This window comes from Pan troglodytes, chromosome 6, assembly GCF_028858775.2.
Source record: "Pan troglodytes isolate AG18354 chromosome 6, NHGRI_mPanTro3-v2.0_pri, whole genome shotgun sequence".
Lineage (NCBI taxonomy): Eukaryota > Metazoa > Chordata > Mammalia > Primates > Hominidae > Pan > Pan troglodytes.
Window position 1 is genome coordinate 172,437,169 of NC_072404.2, and position 25,851 is coordinate 172,463,019.

The 25,851-nt window shown below is 54.1% G+C and overlaps 1 protein-coding gene across 6 annotated transcripts in view; it reads left to right on the forward strand.

The window, feature by feature from the left end:
* The window catches only part of DNAJB6 (DnaJ heat shock protein family (Hsp40) member B6), an 81,534-nt gene that overhangs the window by 53,515 nt on the left and 2,168 nt on the right, over window positions 1–25,851 (forward strand). For 2 of the 6 annotated variants that reach the window (XR_010159087.1, XR_010159089.1), the window contains exon 9: window positions 20,383–21,149. Coding sequence is in view for 3 of the 6 variants with exons in the window: in XM_054655424.2 (XP_054511399.2) it covers window positions 4–317 (314 nt within the window). In the remaining 3 variants the exon portion in view is untranslated. Of the gene's footprint in view, window positions 1–3; window positions 8,280–20,382; window positions 21,663–25,851 lie in introns of those variants that run through there. The other 4 variants (XM_016958509.2, XM_054655425.1, XR_010159088.1 and 1 more) reach the window with 3 other exon arrangements.

The following is a 25,851-nucleotide window of genomic DNA, read 5'->3' on the forward strand; positions in this document are numbered from 1 at the left end:
CAGGTGTGCCCTGGAAGCATCCCGTGAGTGCTGGCTGCGGAAACCCAGATGGTGGTTGCTGTCCCACAGCCCTTGATTCAGAGATGCCCTGGACCACAGCTGCCTGGAGTGTAGAGCAGGGGCTTACTCCCCACACCCCTCCTGCTGTGCGACCTGCGGCCCAGCCTGCTGTTGGAGGCTTGCCATGTGGATCCGAAGGACCTGCGTCTTGGCTTTACAAAGATTCTCCACTCCTGGGAGCCCTGACTAGCAAACGTCTGTGTAGTGTTGATGCCACACTGCAGTTGTTAACATCGCGTCCTTTTCTGCCCTGTTAGGTTGGTTTCTCTCTTAAACAGGGCAGCGCTGTCATCCCATTCCCCCACCTGGTCCTTCCTCTTCCCCCTAGCTGGTTACTGAACTGACTGCCATTCAGGCACTGGTGGGAAATTACTTCCAGAACTTGCAAAACCATAGAGACCGGGGGTTTTCTGAAGGAGGCTTTGGTGCTGAAACATTGTTGCAGAAATGTGGGGTGGAGCCTCCTTCCTGCCCGTCTCCCCCAGGGGATGTGGTTTGCTTCCCATGTGGTTTGCTTCCCGTGTGGTCAGCGCTGTGCTGCGAGCTCTAAGAGGTGACCTTTTCCTCTGCCTTCCCACAGCTGCCCTGAGTTGGCAAAAAGTGCTTTGCCCAAGGACAGGGTCTAATTGATAATGGCGTGTGGGGGAGATGCGGCTCCTGAGGCCTGGAGCATGCATTCATTCATTCCTTTATATTATTTTATATTAACTTTTGGACCAGGTCTCTCTCTCTAACCCAGGCTGGAGTACAGTGGTGCAGTCACAGCTCTCTGTAGCCTTCAACTCCTGGGCTCAAGCATTCCTCCCACCTCAGCCCCTAAGCAGTTGGGACTACAGGTGTGCGACACAACGCCTGGCTAACTTTTTGTATTTTTAGTGGAGACAGGGTTTTGCCGTGTTGCCCAGGCTGGTCTTGAACTCTTGGACTCGAGCGCATCACTCACTTTGGCCTCCTGGAGTGCTGGGATCACAGACATGAGCCCCCATTCCCAGCCCAGAGCATTTTACACCAAATGTCAGGACATTGCTGGTAGGAACAGCAGTTGGAGCAGAAGCTCGGGGTGTGGTCATCAGGGAACTGTGGAGTTTGCAGCCTGCGTGAGACACGTTTCGTACACACATTTCCGCCAAATTGAGAACTTTGCTGCTCGTCAGCTCTAAGCCAAATAACCTCTTACCCAAAACTTCCAGGGATGCTTTACATAATGCCAGGCCTCTGAGAAAGTCAGCTGCAGAACTTGGAACGAGAAAGTGCTGTTTTCCACGAGTCTTTTCAGCCGTATCTTTCCGTGTCCATGGGTCAATGGTCCCTGCACAGATGAATTGGCACTGGACACGGCCTCCTGCGGTGGCTGCTGGGGGCTAAGCCTTCCCTGCCAGTCCCTGCCAAGCAGGAAAGACAAGTTTGCCTCAGTTGGGGTCTGTGCCCAGCATGAGTGGTCTATCTAGTGAGTGGCTGGGCACAGTTGTCCCATCCATGGCTGATGCCTGGTGGCGGCACCCACTGGGTCTCAGCCCAAGTCTTCCATGGAGCCTGGCAAAATATTGATGTCCTTTTCCACATAATATTTAAGGTATTTGTGTAGAGTCTTATGTACTTGCAGGAGCAGTTGGTTAAATTAGGTACCTAGAAGTTGAGTAATTGGCTTGAGAAACGTGTGCATTGAAAATTGGTAAGTTACCAGGCGCAGTGGCTCATGCCTATAATCCCAGTGCTCTGGGAGGCTGAGGTGGGTTGATTGCTTTGAGCCCAGGAGTTCAAGACCAGCCTGGGCAACATGGTCAAACCACGTCTCTACAAAAAATATGAAAATTATCTGGGCTTGGTGGCGTGCGCTTGTAGTCCCAGATACTCAGGAGGCCGAGGTGGAAGGATCACTTGAGCCAGGGATATGAGGCTGCAGTGAGCCGTGATCGAGCCACTGCACTCCAACCTGGGCAACAAGGAGACCCTGTCTCAAAAAAAAAAAAAAAAAATCATAAATGATTTCTTAGAAGGAGTCTTCTCCTATCAACAACGGATTGGGGTCTGTGTCCTCACGCTTGCTAGTACTGTCTGTCAACAATTTCTAAAATTTGCGTCTTGGCTATCCAGGGCAAGCATCTTGTGTCACCTGCGTGTGCCTCTTTTTCTGTGGACTTATTCTCTTGATTTTATAGGAGCCCTTTACATGCTAGTTGATTAGTCTTTAGCCTGCTGTGTTGAAAGTGGGGTTTTTTTTTTTTTTTGGTTTTTCTTTTGTTCACGTGACTTACTGTGTGGTAGTCATCTTATTTACACAGACGTGTGTGTGCGTGCGTGTGCCTGTTACAGAGCTGCCCCATATTTTTATTTTGTAATCCTGCGTGTGTTTACTTTTATTTATTTGGAAAGGTTGTTGTGTGGGAAACAGCCAGCTTTGTCCCAGATTTCTTGCCCGCGTTTCTGCCGGACTCTCGTCCTGTCTGGTTTCTTGCACCCTGTATGGATGGCAGTGCGTGCATCCGGAAGCGCAGCTCATTTCCAGCTCGTTTCTAGGCCAGTCTTCGTTGTGCTTTCAAATGAAAGGTGCGGTCAGCGCGAGGAACACCCCATGTAGATTTGGGAGAGCCTTTGACACCCGAGAGCCATGTGGCAGACTGATTTTTTTAACATCCTGTTTTACGGACAGCTGTAAAGTGCTGTCTTAATATGTAGATGTGCACATTTCTTCATTGTATCACTACATGAAGCTGGGAATGCCGTCTGTGTGTGTTTTCTTTTCTAACTTACGGAAAACCAGGAAGTCGGTACGCCTTACATTGCTTTTTATCTCATCACTTTAGTCTTGGTATTCTGATTTTATTATTTTTATTTTTTTGAGACGGTGTCTTGCTGTGTCGCCCAGGCTGGATGGAGTGCAGTGGTGTGATCACGGCTGACTGCAACCCCTGCCTCCTGGGTTCAAGCGATTCTCCTGCCTCAGCCTCCTGAGTAGCTGGAATTACAGGCGCCTGCCACCACCCCTGGCTAATTTTTTTGTATTTTTAGTAGAGACGGAGTTTCACTATTTTGGTCAGGCTGATCCCGAACTCCTTACCTCGAGTTATCCCGCCCTCCTTGGCCTCCCAAAGTGCTGGGATTACAGGTGTGAGCCACTGCGCCTCGCCTATTCTGATTTTAAAAAAGAATTGGAATATCATATTTTTTACAATTGGAAAACTCTATAAATTTTCTAATTTTTACCCTTATTTTTCTTATTGATATAAGTATTTTTGTCTTGTTTTCCAGCAGGCTGATTTTAGTATTTTACTGTGTGATTATGTTTCTGAGAAAGATAAGTTACTGTGTTTATGTCCAAAAATTCCTCTACATGGCACTGTTGGGTTCTCTTGTACCTTGATTTTACTTTGGGTTTTAGATTCTGTAGAGAGGGTGAAGCTCCCGGCCCTGTGATCTTGAGGGTGAGTTGGGAGCCGTCCATGCCCTGCCTACCCCAACACCAGGTTCAGCTGCCTGTGAAGTCATTTGTTTCGTGCACATTTCCTAGTTACTGGTATTTTTTAATCATTAAAAATGTTTTTAAATTATTGATAGTAATTGTACGTATTTGTGGGGTGCATGTGTGCAGTGGGTGATGATCACATCGGGGTGCATGTGTGCAGTGGGTGATGATCAGATCGGGGTGCATGTGTGCAGTGGGTGATGATCAGATCGGGGTGCATGTGTGCAGTGGGTGATGATCAGATCGGGGTGCATGTGTGCAGTGGGTGATGATCAGATCGGGGTGCATGTGTGCAGTGGGTGATGATCAGATCGGGGTGCATGTGTGCAGTGGGTGATGATGAGATCGGGGTGCATGTGTGCAGTGGGTGATGATGAGATCGGGGTGCATGTGTGCAGTGGGTGATGATGAGATCGGGGTGCATGTGTGCAGTGGGTGATGATGAGATCGGGGTGCATGTGTGCAGTGGGTGATGATCAGATCGGGGTGCATGTGTGCAGTGGGTGATGATCAGATCGGGGTGCATGTGTGCAGTGGGTGATGATCAGATCGGGGTGCATGTGTGCAGTGGGTGATGATCAGATCGGGGTGCATGTGTGCAGTGGGTGATGATCAGATCGGGGTGCATGTGTGCAGTGGGTGATGATCAGATCGGGGTGCATGTGTGCAGTGGGTGATGATCAGATTGGGGTTAATGGCAGAGCCACCTCACAGTTACTGTTTTGTGTTGGGAACATTCGGAGCCTCTCAGAAAACTTTATTTCCTAAGCTGGTTTGTTGAGGGGTTTTCTTTGATATCAGTTTGCTAATTTATGTGTTCACTGGAAGTATCCACGCTGTTCTGAGGCCTGTGATCATGCGCCTTTCTCATTCTTCACATTTGTCCGTGTCCGAAGGTTTCCAAGTGTTTTCCTGTTGGTTTAGTTTCTCTCAAAAGAATACCTTTCTCATATCTTATTATTATCCTGAGTTTTTCTTCCTATTCTTTTGGTTAGTTGTGCTTCTGCAGAATATTTATTTGCAGCACTTTTGTTCATAAATAGGAATGTTAAGAATTGTTTTTAAGTTTGACTTGTAAAACATTTTTGTTGACTTCTAAGTCGTTCTTTTAAATTTCTATTTTCATTCAAAACATAACCCATATGACATCTATTTTTGGAGGGAAGGGTTAAGAAACAGCAGATGTTGCCTTGTCAATTCTGTGAGCTTGTATTCTACTGGATTTTTTTCTATCTTGGTTAAGAAATGCCGCCCCTGTGTATCTACCTTAAAAAATGTTTAAGTCCAGGCGTGGTGGCTCACGCCTGTATTCCAGCACTTCGAGTGGCTAAGTGGGTGGATCGCTTGAGCCCTGGAGGTCGAGGCTACAGTGAGTCGTGATGACACCACTGCACTCCAGTCTGGTGATGGAGTGAGACCCTGTCTCAAAAAAAAAAAAAGTTGAAAATATGAATCCATCTAGAACATTTGTGTGAAGTGGCCTCACTTTTTCCTCCTCTATGGACAATTTGTCCTTCCTCCATGATGAATTGTGATTTAATTTTTAATGATTTGCTTGTCTGCAGCTTTTTTGGGAGGAACTTTATTGGGATTTGCCCATCATGAGTACATTTGTTAAGGATGGGTGCGATTTCCCTCTTGTGAAGAAGCAACACATCACAAGAGCAGATTTTGTCCCCGCCTCTCAGCGGAGCTTAGAACCATACAGAAAGTGGGCCAGACGTGGTGGCTTACGCCTGTAATTCCAGCACTTTGGGAGGCTGAGCTGCGTGGCGGGTGGATTGCTTGAGGCCAGCCTGGGCAACGTGGTGAGACTCTGTCTCCACAAAGAATAGAAAATATTAGCCTGGCTTGGGGGTGCACGCCTCTAGTCCCAGCTACTCAGGAGGCTAAGGTGCGAGGAATGCTTGAGCTGGTGGAGGTCAAGGCTGCAGTGAACCAGGATTGCACCACTGGGCACTCCAGCCTGGGCAACAGAGCAAGACCCTGTGCCCGCCGCGCCCCCCCACCTCCCAAAAAAAACCCCCAGAAAGCAGAGAGTTAGCTGTTTGTCTTCCCCATCTGGTATTACCGGGGCTGGAAGCATACTTGAGAGCACTACGTTTAATGGGCAGCATTTTGGGAGGGGGCTGGGGGGGGGGTTGCTGCTGGGCACATCTGGCCACTTAATGTAGTTAAAGCAATAGCAACTGAATGAAAAGCTCTAACATGAATTCATTGTTTCATCTGTTATTTGACTTTTAACATTAACATATCTAGTTCTGCTTTTGTCTGTCTTTTAAAGAGAATTGCATGGGCAGCTTCTCTGTTTTTCCTGTGGATGCAGGAGCTTAGCTTTGGGCTCCTGAGCTCAGGCCTTCTCAGCTCTGATGAGCTTCAGGAGAGGCAGTTGGAGGTTGAATGTGGGTGGTGTATGCCTTCTTATGGAAGTCCCTGATGGGAAGACTGAGGAGCTCTGAGAAGAAACTAGAATGACTTGTCATTACATTTTTATGTGGAATAAGATTCAGATGTCTTTAGAAAAATAAAATTTTGTGAATATGCGAGTCTACAAAAATTACAACATTCATTCTATGTTTTTTCTTTTCTTTTCTTTTTTTTTTTTTTTGAGACGGAGTCATGCTCTGTTGCCCAGGCTGGAGTACAGTGGGGCGATCTCGGCTCACTGCAACCTCTGCCTCCCTAGTAGCTGGGATTACAGGCCTGTGCCACCACACCCGGCTAATTCTTTTTATATTTTTAGTAGAGACAGAGTTTCACTCTGTTGGCCAGGCTGGTCTTGAACTCCTGACCTCAAGTGATCCACCTGCCTTGGCCTCCCAAAGTGCTGGGATTACAGGCTTGAGCCTGTAATTTTTTTTTTTTTTTTTTTTTTTTTTTGAGACGTAGTCTTACTCTGTCACCCAGGCTGGAGTGCAGTGAAGTGAACTCGGCTCACTGCAACCTCCGTCTCCTGGGTTCAAGCGATTCTCATGCCTCAGCCTCCTGAATAGCTAGGACTACTGGTGTGTGCCACCACGCCCAGCTAATATTTTGCATTTTTAGGAGAGACAGAGTTTCAGTATGTTGCCCAGGCTGGTCTCAAAACCCTGACCTCAGGCAATCTGCCCGCTTCAGCCTCCCAAAGTGCTGGGATTACATGCGTGAGCCACTGTGCCTGGCCCCATGTTCCTTTTCAAGATTTATTTTAATGATTAAGTGGGCAACAGTTAAATCCCTCCAGCTCCTCAGCCTAACCAGGGAGCGGGGCAGTCTCAGGGCGACGTGTTTCTTGAGGACGCTTAGATGCCTAGGGTTCCGTTTATAAAGAGTTCCTTCAATAAAAATCACACTTAGAGTTTATGTAGTGGGCAGTTAGAAACAGGGAACTAAAGACTTTTCCTCTCTCTGCCTCCAACAAAGCCCAGGCACCCCACCCAGCACCATGCTGTCAGCCGTGGGGACAGGCAGCCCAAGGCTGCAGGGAGAGGGCCCCAGGAGGCCTGGCCCTGTGGGGTGAGGCTGCAGTGCGCCCTGGGCCCCCTCCTCTGCTCTCAGTGTGAGAGTCCACTCTCTCTGCTGCCCTCTGGGGTACTCCGTGGACCGCAGCTGTGTCCATACTAAAACGTGACCAAAGGCTGTAATTTCCGGCTTTCATAGCCCTTTGTCAGGGTATCGTATATTGTGAGTTCCTGGGAAATGGGCACAAATCAAAGGGACCCAGTTCGGGGGAGGGAGGCCACAGCGTATCCCCCGAGACTGAGGAACTTCAGACAGTTCAAGTCTAAGGGGTTTTTCAGGCATAAACATCCACCGCCCGCCTCCTTTTCTACATGGGAAGGCCGACGCCACAGTGTGCTTTAGTTGGTTTCCATCTGAAAGGGGTCCTGAACCTGCCACGGGACGTGATGCCAGTGGTAGCTGAATGTGCCTCACTCCAGGTCCTCCTGGAATTATCCTCACCACTCGGCTGAGGGATGCTGTCCACACCCCTCTCACCGATGTGGACGTGTGCACGCGGTGTGTGCGCAGAATCCAGGCTATCAGGATGCTGTGCCATGGCTGCCCCTGTGAGGCCCGTGTGAAGCCAGCCCCGTGCGTCTGTAGCTACCCCTTGAGGAGTAACCCGAGCTGCGTGCTTCCTGGGAAGTTGCTAAGCTGCGCTGAGGTGGTAACAACAGCATGTGGCCTCCACCTCACATAAGCATTTGGTGTCTCCTTGAACCTCTGTTGTGCACCAGCCCCTAGGAGACACTGAAGAGCCAGACCCAGTCAAGGCCGTCCAGCCAGGGAGAGGGGGGTGCGGGTGAATGGTGTCCTGCAGGTGCTGGGCCGGAACCTCTGTGTCGCTGCGGTGGTGTGTTCAGCTCTGACACAAGTGGGGATGCCAACCCCAGCAGGGCTGCTGGGAATCTTTTGGCCTTTTGTTGGCGGGGTTTCGTGAGCCTCTTATGCTGGGAAGAATCCAGCAGGAGACTTTCCTCCTCATTGTCCTCAGCCTTCGCCCATGCTCCGATTTCCTCCCGTGTCCCCATGTGTGCTCCAGTGCCACCATCCGTCTCCCAGCTGGGCCCTGGGCACGTCCCCGTGCCGTCAGCCAGCGCGCTCTTGGAGCAGTTGTTTCCAAACCGACCTTCACATCTTCGTTCCCTGGAGCCACCTCTTCATAAGTAGCCATGAGGGGTTAATTGTGGCACCTGTTCTCCCTCTCGACCTCTGCCCTTCGTCCTTCTCAATTCAGCTTCTATGTCACGAGCCCATCACGTGGCTGGCAAAAGCAAGTCACTGTCCTGTTTAAAACTGTTCAGGAGCCTGGGCGTGGTGGCCCACGCCTGTAATCCCAGCTACTCGCAAGGCTGAGGCAGAATTACTTGAACCGGGAGGCGGAGTTTGCAGTGAGCTGAGATGGCGCCACTGCACTCCAGTCTGGGCAGCAGAGCGAGACTCTTGTCTCAGAACAAACAAAAACCTGTTCAGCCTTCGTACCTGCTCTGCCCTGTGTTTGAAGCCGGGTTCCTAGCGTTTCCCCAGCAGATGGCGTCTGCCATTCCAGGGCTGTTCGATGTGCCTTTGTATCTGCAGAGTGCAGACAGACAGCACTGCCTTGCCACATTGTTTGGAGTCTGGCCACCCTTGAGCTCCCTAGGAGTGAGGGCAGGGTCTTGCTGGGTGTCCCCAGTGCCTGGCACACATTAAATGTTTGAATGAGCCCATCTTCTGATGGGCCAGGCATGCATTTTTGGTTGTTTGAATAATCTGCAGCGTGTGAGTGGTATTCCTAATTTGTGTAAGTAGCGACTAACCCCCCTCTCTCCCCAAAAAAAGTCAAAGAAAGGAGCAGTCTCCCCAGGGGCCTCGTGGATTGTGCGTATTTGGGAAAAGTGTGTTTTTATCTGCAGGAGTTTGTTTTCATCTGTGTGTTATCAGCCAGGCTCCTGCACTCCATTCAGACTCCATTTGGGGAAGAAACTGGAGCCTCTGATAAGATGGCCATGCCCGCGCGGCAGCTGCGGAACATTCCTCTAATAGCTTCTCGATGATTTCAGTGTGTTTTTGGCTTGGCCGGGGGTGGGGGGGATGCTGGCAGATCTTGTTTCTGTTTTTAAATTTTATTTAACTGTGGTTACAAAACAGGATGTTTTCTGGTATATTTAGTTCCCCCAATAAAAAGAAACTTGATCTGTTGTAACCAGCCTACATTTTAGTAATTTATAAGGTTTAATATTTAATTCACACACAGGAAGAAGCAGAAATTATACCCAAACAGTAAATTATCTATGGGCTGTAGAATTAGAAGTGACTTGTTTTTTCTACAACTAATGTGTATTGCCTGTTCCGTACAAATTGCTAAACTAAAATTGTTTAAACAATTAGTGGTAAATTTCCAAAGAAGAGTAATTAATGGTATTACATGGAAAGTTTTAAAAGGCTATATAGAAAGATTTTAGAAAATGGTTGGCTTTCAGAAAGTGGTGTTGGCTCTCAGAGGGTGAGGCTGAACGGCAGTGAATGCCCTTTTTTGGTTTTAATTTGGGGAATTTTAGGTTAATTTGTGAGAAGCTGAGTTGTTTTCTTAAGGATGTTTGTAGAAGTTCCGCTGACAAGTTTGTTGGGGGGCTCTTCGTGTGAGATCTTGCACGAGTCAGGCTGCTTGACTGGAAGGTTCTCAGCAGCTTTTGCAGGTCGGGTCCCTGTGGCCCCCCGCCGTCCCCTGCCTTGTCTGGTGATGCTCATGCCTAGAAGGGAGGTCTTTCCCCTCCTGATGAGTAGGTGCCAGGAAAGTGGCCCTGCCCCTGCTTGGTGCTAAAGAACAGCCCTGACCGCATGAGGACATTTTGGCCAGTGGTGGTCCACGTAGACCGCAGGGGTTGCGTAAGGTTAGGACGGCATTTTCACTGCGTGTGATCCAGGTTTGTATCCTTGCCGTTGACCTACAGCTGCTTGCAGCGCTCAGTGCTGGGATGGCGGCACAGGTTTGCGGCCTAGCAGCAGTCGGCCGGGCCCTGCAGCCTGGGTGTGGAGTGGGCCGTGCCCTCTAGGCCTGAGTGCGGTGACATCACCTAACATACCCCTGTTGCTAAGCTGCATGTGACTATATATCTGTATCTCTCTCTCTCTATCTGTATTTTTTTTTTTGGAGATGGAGTCTCGCTCTGTTGCCCAAGCTGTAGAGCAATGGCACAGTCGTGGCTCACTGCAACCCGCCTCCTGGGTTCAAGCGATTCTCCTGCCTTAGCCTCTGGAGTAGCTGGGATTACAGGTGCACGCCACCACCCCTGGCTAATTTTTGTATTTTTAGTAGAGATGGGGTTTCACCACGTTGGCCAGGCTGATCTCAAAATCCTGACCTCAGGTGATCTGCCTGCCTCAGCCTCCCAAAGTGCTTGGATGACAGACGTGAGCTGCCGCACCCAGCCTGTATTTTGTCAGGAGAATATCAGCATGAGTTAAGTTTATGATGCAGGTGTTCAAAGTTTTTGTTTAGTTGGGGAAAGTGCAGTATTTTGTACCACCCAGTAAAGCCTTTGTAAAGCCAAAACATGAAGTAGATATTGATCACTAATAAGGTTTAATACAGTTGGTTTTGCCTTTTTTCGGTTTCTTTGTGAGCTGCAGTAACGGGAAAGCAAGTTCTAGGGAAGTGTGAGCATGAGGTGCTGGGATGCCTGGGTCCCCGCGCCTTTGTGTATGTGCTCGTGTCTAGGGAGGTCTGAACATGGGGGATGCCTGGGTCCCCGCGCCTTTGTGTACGTGCTCGTGTGTAGGGAGGTCTGAGCATGGGGGATGCCTGGGTCCCCACACCTTCATGTACGCACTTGTACGTAGGGAGGTCTGAGCATGGGGGATGCCCGGGTCCCCGCGCCTTCGTGTACGCACTTGTACGTAGGGAGGTCTGAGCATGGGGGATGCCTGGGTCCCCGCGCCTTCATGGACACGCTCGTGTGTGCTGTGCCGTGATGCTTGCTCTGCAGCAGGCCTGCTGGTGGAGAGCTTTCGCTGGCACCGAGCTCTTCTCCTCGGTGTGGCCGTCGGCTCCATCCTGGTCATCCTTCCCTGTTAGGTGTTACTCTAAAGCTGGGTCCTAAACCTGGCAGGAGCTTCTAATGAGAAGGGGCACTTGATCCTCGGGTGGGCTGTGTTTAAGTTCTTGGCTCTGGAATTACCTTTGTCTTGCGGCCTCCGCCGCTGGTGGTCTATGTCTCATCACCAGGCTCACCGCCGGGGCTCTTGCATCCACCTGGCACGTGTCAGCTGTGGGTCTGGGATGAAGCCTGGGTGGAAGTCGAGGGTGTTGATGAGGCACACAGGTCATGAGGCAGGGCAGGAACTGTGGGTGGGCGAGACGTGAGTGGGTCATGGAAGGATCTTTCTGGAAGTGAGTTGGTCACTGAATCCTGCAGAGGGGCCTGGCACAAAGGTGTGGAAGGCAGGTGGTGCTGAGCCCCCACCCTGGCCAGCCCTTGGCTTGTTTCTGTGTGTGGCTGTGACCCCGGACTCTGGATTTCTAGGAAGCTGAAAAGGTTTGATGACCTCTTTCTGTCTTAAAGGGGGAGGTGAGGTAAAACCACTCCTGAGAGGGACTTACCCGCTGTGGTCCCCGCTTTGCCGAAGCCCCGGGTCTTGATGGTGCTGGCAGCTGTCGGCCTCCTCGCCTCTGATTTCTCTGGCCCACCACGAGCCCCTCACCTCCTGTAGGGCTTACTGTGACCTGGGCTCCTCCTCCGTATCAAAGGATTGCTGGCAGTCAGAGCTCTTCAGTCGTGTACATGATTTATATAATTTATATTTCTTTTTTCTTTTTTCTTGAGAAGGAGTCTCACTCTGTTACCCAGCCTGGAGTGCGATGGCGCCATCTTGGTTCAGCGCTACCTTCGCCTCCTGGGTTCAAGCAACTCTGCCTCAGCCTCCCGAGTAGCTGGGATTACAGGCACGTGCCACCACACCCTGCTAATTTTGTATTTTTAGTAGAGACGGGGTTTCTCCATGTTAGGCTGGTCTTGAACTCCTGACCTCAGGTGATCTGCCTGCCTCGGCCTCCCAAAGTGCTGGCATTACAGGCATGAGCCACCGTGCTTGACCAACCTAATTTATACTTCTTAAGGAATGGAAAGAGCACAGAGACCTGTTCATATGGTGGATGTAGCAGTTTTTAAAAGCGAATGTAGATTTGAAGTCATGACATCTGTGTGTGAGTTTTTGGGGACGTGGTTCAGCTTGTAACAGGGGAAGTAAATCAGGTGTAAAAATGTGTCAAGGTGGGTGGAACTAAGGGGAGAGAGCTGTGATGTGAAGCATTACGCAATAAAGAGGTTCCCGCCTATTAGATAGAAACAGAGGTGGGAACAGGACCGAGGCGGTGTGAGTGTGCCCTGACCTCGGCAGCAGCGGCCCTCCTGCCGCCGTCTCCACGCGCCCTCCCCAGACCTGTTCAGTTTCCCAGCAGCGGGCTGGCGCCTGCCTTCTCTCTGTGGCAGAGGCCGGCTCTTCCTGGATGTGGACCCTCTCAGGATGGTTGCAAGCCTGGAGCCCACAGGCTGCTTATCTTAGCAGAAGGCCTTGAGGGCTCCTTCCCCTGCGGTCGCTGTGACGGAGGGAGCGTGTCTGCTCTCTGTGGCTTCGGTTCTTCAGGCTGCTGTTGTGTTGAGAGTGGCTCTGCCGCACTCCGCATTCATAAAACTGGGTTTCATCCTCGTTGTATTTTCTTATTTTTTATAGAGATGGGGTCTCCCTGTGTTGTCCAGGCTGGTCTCGAACTCCTGGGCCCACGTGATCCTCCCTGCTTGGCCTCCCAGAGTGTGGGGATCCCAGGCGGGGTCCACCCTGGCCTTGTCCTCATTTTAAAGATGAGGGGACTGTGGAAGCACAGGGAAGGCGCCTCTTCTTCCCTGAGCCGCACCCCTTCCACAGGCACCCATGCTGCCCGTGCAGTGGCGGGTGCAGCACAGTCCCACTGCTGAGCGGCTTGGCCTGCAGCGAGGCCCCCTCCCACCTGCCATGCTCTCTTGCTGGCCATGGGGCGGGCGTGGGGTGACGGGGTTGCCTGTGGTGGCCACAGGGCCATGTGTGCTTTGAGTCTGGCGCCGTCATGCTATGCACGGTGTCCATCTCCATTCAGAGACAAGCACCTCTCCCAGGCTGGCCAGACCACTCCCACCACCTCCACCTCCGTAGGCCTGAGGGAGCCGGGTCCCAGGGGAGGGCTGTGGGAGTGGCAGGAGAAGTAGCGATGTGTCTTGGGGACGTAGGCCCCAGTCATCCCAGGGGCCTACGGTGCATGGGTGGTCCCAATTTAAAACAAATAAGGAATATGAGGCCTGTGGTTTCTTATTTAAAGTAAGTCACTCTTTGGCCCCTGCACTTTTCCAGGGCAGGGTAAACCGGAACGTTGTTAGAATCGGGAGCAGTCATCACCGTGGGCCACGGAGAAAGTCCACGGACCCCCACTTTCTCCATCAGCCTTCTGGTCTGCCTTCGTACTGTGAACCAGGAGTATCTGAGACCCTCTCAGTCAGTGTAGAAAGTTTATTTTGCCGAGGTTGAGGACACGCCCGTGACACAGCCTCAGGAGGCCCTGACGACAGGTGCCCGAGGTGGTCGGGGCACGGCTTGGTTTTATGCATCTCAGGGAGACATGAGGCGTCCCTACACGCAAGATGTACGTTCCGGAAAGGTGGGACAGCTGGACGTGGGGTCGGGGGCTTCCGGGTCATAGGTGGATAAGACGAATCATTGCATTCTATGAGTCTCTGATCAGCCTTTCACTGAATACACAATCCACATATGAGAGGGGGTAGGGGAAGGGCCACGTGTGCCTTAGTCTGGCTCAGTGAGACAACAGGGCAGAGGAAGCAGTCAGATATGCGTTTGTCTCGGGGGAGCAGAGGGATGACTTTGAGTTCTGTCCTTTGTCTGCACCTGTGAAGATAAGCTGTCCACTGACATTGCCAGGGTGAAATCCCACACAACTGCTCTAGGGTAAAGATCTTGAGCCCCACAGGGAATTTCCTTGTGCACAAATTGTGAGGGAGGTGTGTGGCTTTTTGTTTGTTTGTTTTTTTGAGACATTGTCTCATTCCTGCTGCCCAAGCTGGAGTCCACTGGTGCAGTCTCAGCTTGCAGCAACCTTTGCCTCCTGAGCTCACGTAAAGCGATCCTCCCAGCTCAGCCTCCTGAGTAGCTGGGACTACAGGCGTGCACCCCTGTGCCCTGCTGTAGCCACCTTCTTTAGGAATAAAATGGGAGGCAGGTGTGCCCGATGCAGTTCCCAGCTTGCTTTCTCCCTTTAGCTGAGTGATTTTGGGGTCCTGAGATTCATTGTCATTTCACAATACCTTGTTTCCCAAATTAGCAACCAAGGAGAGCGGTTATACTTGCCCTGGGGCTTTAGGGGGAAGCGCAGCCCACCCTGTGTGGACTCGCAGCGGAAGCAGAGGCTGCTCCAGAGACTGCGGTGCCTTCCTGTCCACCCTGACCCAGGAGCCTCAGTGTTGAGTGAGGGGCACTGGCTGTTTCTTGAGGGTGGGAAGGAACACCTTTTCAGCCTACTGTGCAGGGTTTTTTTTTTAAGGCAGGATTTCTGTTACCCAGGCAGGAGTGCAGTGGTGCAATCACAGCTCACTGCAGCCTCCAACTCCTAGGCTCAAGCCATCCTCCCAGCTCAGCCCCCGGAGTAGCTTAGACTACAGGCATGCACCACTACGCCTGGCTAATTTTTTCTTTTTTTGTAGAGATGGGGTCTCACTATGTTGCCCAGGCTGGTCTCAAACTCTTGGGCCCAAGTGATCTTTAGCCTCCACTTTAGCCTCCCAAAGTGCTGGGATGACAGGTGTGAGCTGCCACTTCCAGCCCTACTGTGCAGTTTTTTTCTTCTTTTTCTTTTTTTGAGACAAAGTCTTAATCTGTCAGGCTGGAGTGCAGTGGTGCAATCACAGCTCACTGCAGCCTTGAACCCCCTTGGCTCAAGTAATTCTCCCACCTCAGCCTCCAGAGTGGCTGGGACTGTAGGCGGGCAACAGCGCACTGGGCTAATTTTTGTCTTTTTTTTTTTTTTTTTGATAGAGATGGGGTCTGTCTTTTTTCTTTTTTTTTTTTCTTTTTTTTTTTTTGGTAAGGAGTCTCACTCTGTTGCCCAGCCTGGAGTGCAGTGGTGCAATCTTGGCTCACTGTAACCTCTGCCTCCCAGGCTCAAGTGATTCTTGTGCTTGAGCCTCCCGAGTAACTGGGACTACAGGCACATGCCACCACACCCGACTAATATTTGTATTTTTAGTAGAGACGGGGTCATGTTGCCCAGGCTGGTCTCAAACTCCTGATCTCAAGTGATCCGCCTGCCTCAGCCTCTCAAAGTGCTGGGATTATAGGCGTGAGCCACCGTGCCTGGCCCAGATGGGGTCTTTCTGTGTTACCCAAGCTGATCTCAAAGCTAAGCTGGTCTCAAACTCCTGGGCTTAAGTGATCCTCCTGCCTCAGCCTCCCAAAGTGCTGGGATGACAGGTGTGAGCCACTGTGCCAGCCTGTGCAGTGTTTTTAAAAGGATTGGTGTAACAGTAACTTGTGTGAACACATTGAGGTGGTCTGGGCCCTTCCCCGCATGAAAGGACTGATGGAATCCTCAGAACTGCAGGCATGTTGAGCGCCAGAAGCAGGGTCCTTGGGTCACTGACAGGCCGGCCTTGTGAACACGTGCTGCAGAACTCTGCCTCCAGGTCCTCCCGCATGTGGGGCGCGGCGATGGCAGAGATAAGAAGGCGATGTGGCAGGGAAATTCTGAATCATACAAGGACGTGTTGTGCAATAGCTGCGTGAGCTCTAGCAGGATGTTCGAGAGAATGTCCTGGGGGCTCTTTGCCGTGGGAGAGGGTGTTGCTGTGGGAAGCGTGCTGAGTTGTGTGTTCCTCGGCCCGCTGCGTGGCGCCTGCTTCCAGGCTGTGCGTGAGGCTGGCTTGTTCCGTCCTGGGATGCTGGCAGGAGTGTGGGTGTGTGCATTCCCATATCTTGTGAGGCACGTTCTCAGCATCAGCAGCCCCAGCTCCTTCCTCCTCGTGGTGACTGGGAGGCGAATGGGCCAGGGTGCTGGGTTTCCAAGAACACCTGCCTTGCTCTCTGTGGGGATCCACAGAGAGTTCACGCAGTGGCCCTGTCAGCCCTGAACACGGAGAGCCACTGCCTGTGAGGCCCTGGGGGCATGTCTGGAGAGCCTGTCATGGCGTGGAGCTCACCGTACAGTCTCCTGGGACCTTGACAGACCGCACCAGGCCACATCCTGTGCCAATTAAACCCAAACCTCAGGGCTGATCCCGTTGTGGCCAGGAGGGAGAATGGATAATGCTGGGCCTGGGAGGGACCAGGAGGCCGAGTCCGAGGCGAGGGCCACGGGGTGGTGCTTGTTCCGGTTCTCCTGCAGCCGGTCTGTCCGTCCTGCCTGGTGTGACTGTTCTCCAGCCACTTTCTCTTTTTCATTTTTCTTGCTGGAAAGCTGTAGAAGGCAGTGGGGTGGGAACGCTCCATCCACAGTGCAGGTTAGAACCTTGGAGGTGATGGCTTCGCCTGGCAGTGAGGTGAACAGAGCCTCCAGCAGTGCCGGGCCTGTAGCCAGGGCAGCTGCAGCAGGAGGACGCCCAGAGCCTTGGCTCTGAACAGATAGAACCATCGAGGCCGAATCGGGCAGTCCTCCTGTTCAGACCAACTGTGTGTCCCTTTTGTGAGACAGCTGGTGACCCCTGCTGGCACATCTGCGTCCCAGCCGTGAGGCGGCCACTCCCTGTCCATGCCGGCAGTGCACCGTGCCCACGGGAAGCTCGGTGTGGGGGTTTGGAGCAGCAGCACGCTGCGTGACTCCCCAGGTGATGCCAGGGAGATCTGGATAAGGAGGTCCACATCTCCACCTTCATCTTCTTTCCTCAAGTCACTTTTCCTGGCACCTCACTAACCATGAGGTGTCACAGGAACCTTGGGGAGACCCTTGTGTGCTTGGCCTGGGGACACAGGACTGTGTCGGACTGCTGGGGCCAGAAGGGTTTTTCTAGAGACCAGACCTAAGCAGCTGCTGTCCACCTGCCATGTGTGCCAGCCCCAGCCTTCCTCCCAAGTGAGTGGGGGAGGGAGGCTTCTGGGTGTTGCCGGGACCTGGCCGGGGGCAGAGTGGCTGAGCTGTGCAGGAGAGGATGGGGCGCAGGCATCCACAGGAGCCAGGCTGCCCTGTGGATGTGGCCATGGAGCCTGCACCTTTCTCCCCCAGTCACTCCAGGGCTGCTCTGAGCCCGCAGCTGGCCAGCTCAGCGGCCCGGGGTTGGAAGGAACGCAGCGTCCATGCCTGCCTGGCGGTCTCAGCCTCTGAGGAGACGACGCAGGGAGCTTTGGATGCTGCAGGTATCTTCAATATTCATTTTCAAAATATCAGTCTTAAGTCTCAGCGGGGCCTTTTTCTAAACAGACGGTAAATGCAAAACCTCCCCCAGAGCAGCTCTGAAGGCAGCGCGTTTCTCTTCCTCCGTGGTGGGAGGAGGCTGGGCTTTGAGGGCGGGAAGCCCTGGTCGAGGCTAGACCCGAAGCCTGGCCCTCCCCAGGCGATGGCAGCCCCGGCTGACCCACAGCGCTCTGAAGACAGGTCCTCAGACACCCACCCAGGGGCGTGTTTTCACCTGTGGAGCAGGGGTGCGGGGGACAGCTGGGAGGTGGGGGGGTCCCATCCGCAGCTGAGCTGGAAGTGCAGAATTTCAACTGGCAGCGAGACTGGGCTTCCCAGAGCCAGGATGAGCCAGGATGTGTGGGGTTACCCTGCCCCCATTTTCCCTCCGCGTGGAGTGGGGCGAGTGAGCGGCTCACGCTTGGCTCTGAAGCTCCCCGGGCACCGGGGGCTGTGACTGGGCCAGGCAGGGGCGGCTCTTCTGGCGGCAGTCACAGAGCTCACGCTGCATCGCTGTGCCCCGGGGAAGACTTCACAGCTATGGATATTTAGGGTCCAGTTCAGTGTGTCACACACCAGAAACTTTAAATTTTTTTCTTAAATGTTCTACTTTAGTTGGCAAAGTATAATTCTTAAAAGTCATGGCGGAGTATTGGGTGCGATCCTCCTGGAGGCAGGAACGGGCTTAGCACCGGCAGGTTCTGGTTGGCCCTTTGCTGCTGTGTGCGTGGGTCCCTTCGTCTCTCCTCTCTCCCTCCAAGGTGGGATGTGGTACCCTGGGAGCACCTGTGCTGAGTCTCTCCTTGGTGTCCAAGGGGCTGGGACGGCCCAGGGTGCACAGGTGTCCCCGGGCAGCCTGCAGATGCTTCTCGGCGACACGGCCCCTTTGAGTTCGAAGGTCAGATCTGGAAGCCATGTTGCCACACAACAGCGAGTTCGCAGCACTGTCGCCATGTGTCCTGCTCTCTTGCCAGGGTCCAGGCAGCTGGGAAACAGCTTGGTTTGCTGAGAAGCCATGTCCTGGGTGTCCCTGTCCCAGAGCCCTCCTCGCTCCCAGCCTGCAACTGGGGCCTGGTCGGGGGCCCTGGCATGTTCCCTCCTGCTGCAGGCGTGCTCAGGAAGTGCTGTGTGTGCATGGCGCCCACGGGCACGGCCTGTGTGCTGGGTGCTGTTTTACTTCACTCACGTCATAGAATCGCAGACAGCAGCCCTGCCACCTGTTTGTTCTGTAGGTGAGCACGTGGAGTTCCCAAGGGGAGAACTGGCCCCGGGCTAGGTGACCCCTCTCAGCTCAGCAGTTCCGTGTGATGCTGAGAGATGTGCGTGCATTCTCCTGGTGCAGCCATCTCAGCAGGGGTCCTGGGGTCCCCTGGCAGGACGCGTGGGCCGGGTGTTGACAATGGGGTGTCATAGGTCAAGCCTCACAGCCTGCGTTTACGGTGCTTGGTTAAATGGTCCCCAAAATCACGTTTCTGTGTTCAAAGTGTGGGGAAATAGGATTGGGGTAGAAGGTGACATCTGAGGCCTGCGCCTCCTCTTGGGTTTGCTGAATTCCAGAAACGATGGAGCCCTGTGGGCGCCGTGCTGTGGCTTTAGGATTTTGTGAGGCCTGCCCTCCCCTCTGGGGACACACAGGCTCCAGGCTGCGAGTTGCCCAGGTCTTGGTCTTCCTTGGAGATGAATTTCTGCACTTGTGTGGGGGTCTTCCTTAGGCGAGCATCACCATCGTGGTCTCCAAGGACCAGAGCCTGGCCTGAGGGGACAGCCTGAGAGCAGGTTCCTTCCTGACCTCGGAGCCGGTTCTCTCTGTTGTGGTTGAGCCACATTTGAGCTCCTGGGGGCAGGCCCTGGGCCTGGCACTCAGCACTGGAAGTGGTGTATAGGCCAGTTTAATTGGAGAAGCTCCTGAATGTCCGTCGATCTGTCAGTCCGTTGGGTTTCAGACGCATTTCAGTGGCTGAGTGCTCCTCAGTGCTTGCGGGGAAGCGAGGAGGACGGGGCCGCCCCTGGCGTAAACTCTCTGCTGTGCCACGGGAGGGGTCTGCCTTGCTTTACATCTGCGCAGGGCTCGGGGCCCGAAGTGCTGGGTGCGACAGTCGTTTTAGGCACATTTTAGAGTTTGCAGAGGGACGAGGAATCCCACCACCTGCGGCCTCGCACACTTGCTCCTGGAGCTCTGACGCAGCTGCCTCCCTCACATCCACGCAGCGATCGCCACTCAAACTTTGAGAATCACAGTGGAGATCATTCTGTGAATATTGTTTTCTTGTTTTTATTCCTCGTATCCATCCGTGTTCAAAACATTTTTTCCATATTTCTTTTTTTTAATGCATGGCCTTCCAATGACTTTTTCTGTATTTCAAAAGATTAATAAAAGCACAACTTTTCAGAGCGTTGAGAAGCCGGCCCGTCTTGGGTGTGTGTGTTGTGCGGGGCCAGAGCTGGAGCTGCACTGGAGTGGCCGGGATGGCCCTGCCTTGGGCGGGGCTGTGGCTCCCGTGGGCGCCGCCGCTGCTGCCACAGATTTATTCCAGCACGAGGCGGAGAGGGGATGTCTTCCGTGTATGGACTCAGGAGGAAATCGCCAACTGGACCCAGAACCTTTCTTCCCCAGGGTGGCTCAGCTGGCTGGTTTTGACAGCGAACTTGTCAGCCCTGACCGTGATTTCAGTGGGGCACACTCACTCTTGGAAGAGGCGTGTTGACTGTGCCAAAGCTGGTGGGGCGGGGAGCCGCTTCTTCCAGGAGAGAGAGAGGGGTGATTTTCAGATGACTCACTTTTTTCCCACTCTTGGAGGATTAAGTTCTGGCTCCAGTGGTGCCACTGAAGAAAGGAGGTAACCTCTTTCTCCTGCCCAGAGATGACGCGTCTGGATTCAGGGAGATCGTGCGGCCAGCTTCCCTCCCTCTGCTCTGGATGGGGGCCGGCCGCCGCCGCTCACTCACGGCTCTCTCTCTCCCGCTGTGCCTGCAGGTGTGGCCGACGACGATGCCCTCGCTGAGGAGCGCATGCGGAGAGGCCAGAACGCCCTGCCAGCCCAGCCTGCCAGCCTCCGCCCGCCGAAGCCGCCCCGGCCTGCCTCGCTGCTGAGACACGCGCCTCACTGTCTCTATGAGGAGGAGGGCGAGCAGGACCGACCTCGGGCACCCGGGCCCTGGGACCCCCTCGCGTCCGCAGCAGGTGTGCAAAGGGAGGCAGCCGTGGAGCAGGCGCAGAGTGAGACTTCTCTGGGTGCCAGAGGACAGCGAGGACACAAACCGCGCCTGTGCTGCTGTGTTCTGACCTGAGCGGGCGTGGGCGGTCGGGCGGGGCGGGAGGAGGTAGCTTCGCTCTGCTCCTCTCCGGCTCGCCGCGCCCCACGCCACGGTGGCTCCGGGCCCCCCACCGTTAAAACGGGGTCCGCGTGTCCTGTACACAGTGTGTTGCTCCGCAAAGGATGACAGAGCTGCCACGGCAGTGCGAGGTGCTGCTTTGACCGTAGACGTGCCTTTTCGTAGCTTTCAGCGTAGAGCTTGAGGCCTGTGGCTTAGGCCGGGTGGTCTCGTGCTGGTGGGGTCTGCATTTGCCCCTGCCCCTCCGTCAGCTTCACCTTCTCGTGCCTTCTTCTGCGCTGGGTGCAGAACAAAAGATCCCCTCAAGTCAAGCCTCCTTGTGAAGCGTAGTCTGCCCGCCCACCCCCCGTGGGGTTCTTGGCCGCCCTGCCCTCCTCCCACCTGTTAGGGAGCCGGATAGTCTCTGAAGTGAGTACCCCGGAGAAGTTCTGGGTCACCCTGAGGACGTGCTGTGCGTGTAGGCTTGGCCCTGACTGCGTCCTAAAGCCCAGGGTCCATGTAGTGTGAATCGTGCGTCAGCTGGAAGTATTTGTGCCTCTTTTGGTTCTTATCACCGCACGCAGTGAGGTGACCCCAGCCGCTCATGTCGTGCAGGAAGACATGGATGGTTGATCCCTGGGTTTGGGGGACCGAAGCGGATGTCGTGAGGTTACTTCTGTGGACTTGGGCCGAACAGCACTGTCTAAGCAGGACATGAAAAGAAGGGGGAAGCGTCTCTCCTTTTCCCTTCATGGAACTTTCTGTTGAAAAATTAGCCCCTTCCAGTCCTTCTCGGATGAAGCACAGTTGCCGGTTACGCTTCCGAGGAGAACGGAAGGTGCACCCCCAGCCGTGAGAGCCTCAGGATGTGCCGCCTGTGGGTGGGCACGGCAGCCCCTCCAGCCGGCCGCCCACCTGCCGTGCTGCGCTCACCTTTGCTGTGTGAGTCTGTGCTGTGTCACTGAGTGACAGACAGAGGCAGTTGCAGGCTGCATGCACCCAGAAAGAGCTCCCCCTGCACTAAGCGGGCATGGGGGAGGCTCCCCAGGGTCCCTGCACTGAGTAGGGTGGGGGAGGCTCCCCACGGTTCCCTGCACTGAGCGGGGTGGGGGAGGCTCCCCAGGATCCCTGCACTGAGCGGGGTGGGGGAGACTCCCCACGGTTCCCTGCACTGAGCGGGCGTGGGGAAGGTTCCCAGGATCCCTGCGCTGAGCGGGGTGGGGGAGACTCCCCACGGTTCCCTGCACTGAGCGGGCGTAGGGGAGGCTCCCCAGGATCCCTGCATTGAGCGGGCGTTGGGGAGGCTCCCCAGGATCCCTGCACTGAGCGGGCGTTGGGGAGGCTCCCCAGGGTCTGTTGTGCGCTCCTGGTACTGGAGGGTCTGATGGCCGTAGGGAGGGTGCACTGTTTGTCGATGGGTCTTTGCAAGGTGCAGGATAGAGCAGGGTTGTAGCTGTAGTGTCCCTGAACCACTGGGGTTAGGAGGCCACCGGAAGCCTGGCCTGCTAGGGGCCTTGTGATTTCGCAGGCCCCGAGAACGTGGTGTGCAGGTGCGGGCCGCCTGGGGGAGCCATGTTTAAAGTGCGGTGAGGCTCCTGGAATAGCACCCACCGCAGGCCCGAGGCCACACCTGTATGTCAGAACTGGGCCGGTCTTCTCCTCCCAGGCCTTCAGCGCCTGTGGCTATGGCTGTGGGCGGGACTGATACGGGCAGGCAGGCGCTGTTCTCCCCACGTATTCTCGGCTTCCCTGCCATACACCGTTTCTGAGTGGGGAGAACTGGTTGACTGCTGAATCCCAACACAAATCCTTAGAGCAAAGAGGCCGGTGATGGCTTTTGTTTCTGCCCGGATCCTCTTTGTGGATCTTCCGTCTTGCGGCTTTTCCTCTCATTTGTTTCCTTTTTTTAATCGCTTCATGAGATCTTGAAGATACCAAAGTAACCATCAAAGATTTAAAGACGTGATGTTTATACAAATATATAACGAACACGTCAGAGACTTTTACTTAAGTTCTTACTGAGAGATGACAAAGCTGACTCAAAGGATAAGTCAAGAAACCGCTGCAGAGTTGGAGACAGAACTGGAGTGAAATTGCAAAGCAGGGTGGTTTTGGTCTCTGCAGAGGCCATTTGCGACTCACTCACCAACTCCGGTGTCAGGGTGCTGGTGGGTGACAGGGAAGAGGATGAGCAAGCCTCCGCCCCTGCAGGCTCACTCATTATACAATGAGCACCTGCACCACCAAATCCGAACAACTGTACATGCTTACAGAGAAGGGCACGTGCTAGTGTGGGAGTGACAAAGTCACACGGGTGCAGACCCCTTAGCTCCAGCCTGCTGGGTGTTCTGACGAGTGGACTTTGTAGCGATAACACAGGCTCCTGAGTCAGGATACTGGTTTGCTGCATTTCTGCGTCACTGAAGGTCTCGCTTTCCCCGAAGCCCCTTGTCACAGAAAACCCATGACTCTTGGCCAGGCCTCTGGGTGCCTGGAAGATCCCACTATCATCTTTTTGTGGGATTTGCATGTCCTGGGCAAGGTTCCTGTAAAAGGAATACAGTGAGGAGACCGGCCACCCGGCAGTATTGATGGTCCCCACTTTGGCCACCAGCCGTCTGACCCGTCCCTGAATCGAGCAGCTTCTGTCGGAGCTCCCAGGAGTGAGCGAGCTTCCACTCACAGGGTCACAGCCAGGTGTGCAGCCCCCCAGGCCTGGGCGGTTCTAGGGCATGATTTTTTTTAGGCTGGAAATGAGCTCTCACTTGAGATGCACCCCTCAAAATACTGAACGTACTGCTTCTGTGAGAATTTCCCCTCCTTGTGTCTGGTGTGATTGACAACGGGTGCAGCCAGTGGAAGCAGGAATGTCGGGGAGCGCGGGGTGCAGGGGGTGCCCTGTCACAGTCAGCGGAGCGGCGGGTCGGTGGGGAGCGCCTGTCCCTGCTGCGTGGTGTGGGGTTCCCGTGGCTGGCATTTGCCGCTGTGTGGAGTCCTCAAACCCAGCGCTCGCCCTGCCTGCGTTCAGAGGACAGAGGCACCACCGGGAACCCACCGGATCCTCACTCAGGCTTTGGAAAGGCCGAGGGATGTTTTGTGTTTGTGAATTCCACACATACTGTAGGAGTATCAAGAACACGTAACTGTTAAAAAAGGAAAAGTAAAATTACTGAACAGGAAAGAAAGAATAAAGCAGGTCCTTAGTTTTTTTGGCTGAGGAAAGCAGCCTGCCCTGGAACGCTGTAGAACGTCTCCCTTTTTGCGAAGCACAGCGTGGAGCTCTCGGAACTGAAGATGGGAATCTAACCCTGCCCTCAGCTTTCAACAGCTCGAAGTTTGTCTTTTTAATGGAACTAATTTGTGTATTTATACTTAAGGGTTTTCAACGTTTCCAGAAGTCGTTTTCTATCAGGACAAGTTTTTAAGTAGTCACTGGTGGGAGAGCGTGCCTCTGTGGACTGTGCCCAAGGCTGGCGGTCCCACGAAGTCCCAGAGCCCGCGAGCCGGTGCCCAAGGCCATGTCTGTGATTTGCAGGAGGTTCAGGTGACAGGAAGGCCTGCTCTGTTTTTCTCACTTCAATTTTGGACTTTTTTTTTTTTTTTGAGACAGTCTCGCTCTGTCGCCCAGGCTGGAGTGCAGTGGCGTGATCTCGGCTCACTGCAACCTCTGCCTCAAGGGTTCCAGCGATTTTCCTGCCTCACCTCCCCAGTGGCCGGAACTACAGGCACTTGCCACCACGTCTGGCTCATTTTTGTATTTTTAGTAGAGACGTGGTTTCTCCATGTTGGACTGGCTGGTCTCGAACTCCTGACCTCAGGTGATCCCCCGGCTTCAGCCTCCCAAAGTGCTGGGATTACAGGCGTGAGCCACCGCGCCCGGCAATAGTGGAGGCTTGAAGAACACCGGAAAGTGGTTTCCCTGTACCGGACCCGCCCCTCCCCCACCATCCCGGCAGCCCCAGGGCGGGTGAGGGCGACTGCAGTGTGGTCACCTCAGGCTTTCCGTCCCTAACTCATAAAGGCCCAGTGGCAGCAGTTGCTTTAAAGGAGCTCCGTTACTCCCTTTGTTCTGGGGTCTTGGTAAAGTTTGCTTTGCTGAAGCGGAGGAACCGCAGGCGGTGCTGACCCCCCCACCCCGCCCCCATCCCACGGGGTCCCTTGGGTCCCGGGGCACGAGGCTCCTCTGAGGGACACGGCCTCCAAGAGCTGGCTCTGCCCTGGCGGCCCTCCACAGTCAGGGCGGCTCCCCGCATGCCCCTCGGGACGGGGATCTTGCTTCCTCCCGCTTCCTTTCCTCTGCGTTTTCCGCAGAGCCGCCTCCCTGCTTTGGAAGCAGGTACTCAGCGGCCTCTGCAGCCGCCAGCGGCACACAGGCCTCTCTCTGTTCTTTTTTTCTTTCCGTAACCGTAGCTTGAGGCACATTTCCTAAATATGCAGCATGGAACGCTTGGCGGTTCACAGAACGCGCATCTCGTGCTGCTCCTGCAGGGCGGTTAGGACGCGCTCCGCCAGCAAGGAAGGTGGCAGCCTCCACTGTGCACTGGTCACAGGCGAGTGTGGTGTGGTGTGGTTGTGGGTGGAGTGTGGACTGGATCTGCAGGCTTGTCCCTCTCTCGTGGAGAGCTGTCGGGGTCCAGGCAGTGCTCAGTGGTGAGAGCCACAGCACATTTGAAAGTCCACATGTGTTTGCCCCACTGTGGTCCAGGACATGTGTGAGCCACACTCAGTGGACTTGCACCTGTGACATGTTGGTCAGCGTGGCGGCCGTCAGCTGGGCGTGGAATGCATCTGATTGGAGCCTGGCACCCGGCCTACCACGATTGTGATTCTCTGGGGCGAGTCCTGAGTGTGGGCAGGGCCTCAGGCCCCCGCGAGGGCTGTGAGCAGGCACCTTCCTGTGAGGCACGATGCCACCGTGTGAAGTTGTGTGGGTCTTTGGAGAGTTCTGGCAGGTTGAGGGCCTGTGTGTGTGGGACCCAGGCCTGCCCTGCCTCCTGCCGGCCATGTTCCCTCTGCCCAGTCATGTTGACAATTGTGGCCAAATTCAACATCGGGCCTGTTTCCTGCACCCACGTTGGCACACACTGAGTTCAAGACAGTTTCTGCAGAAATGAATCCAGAGGTGTTTATT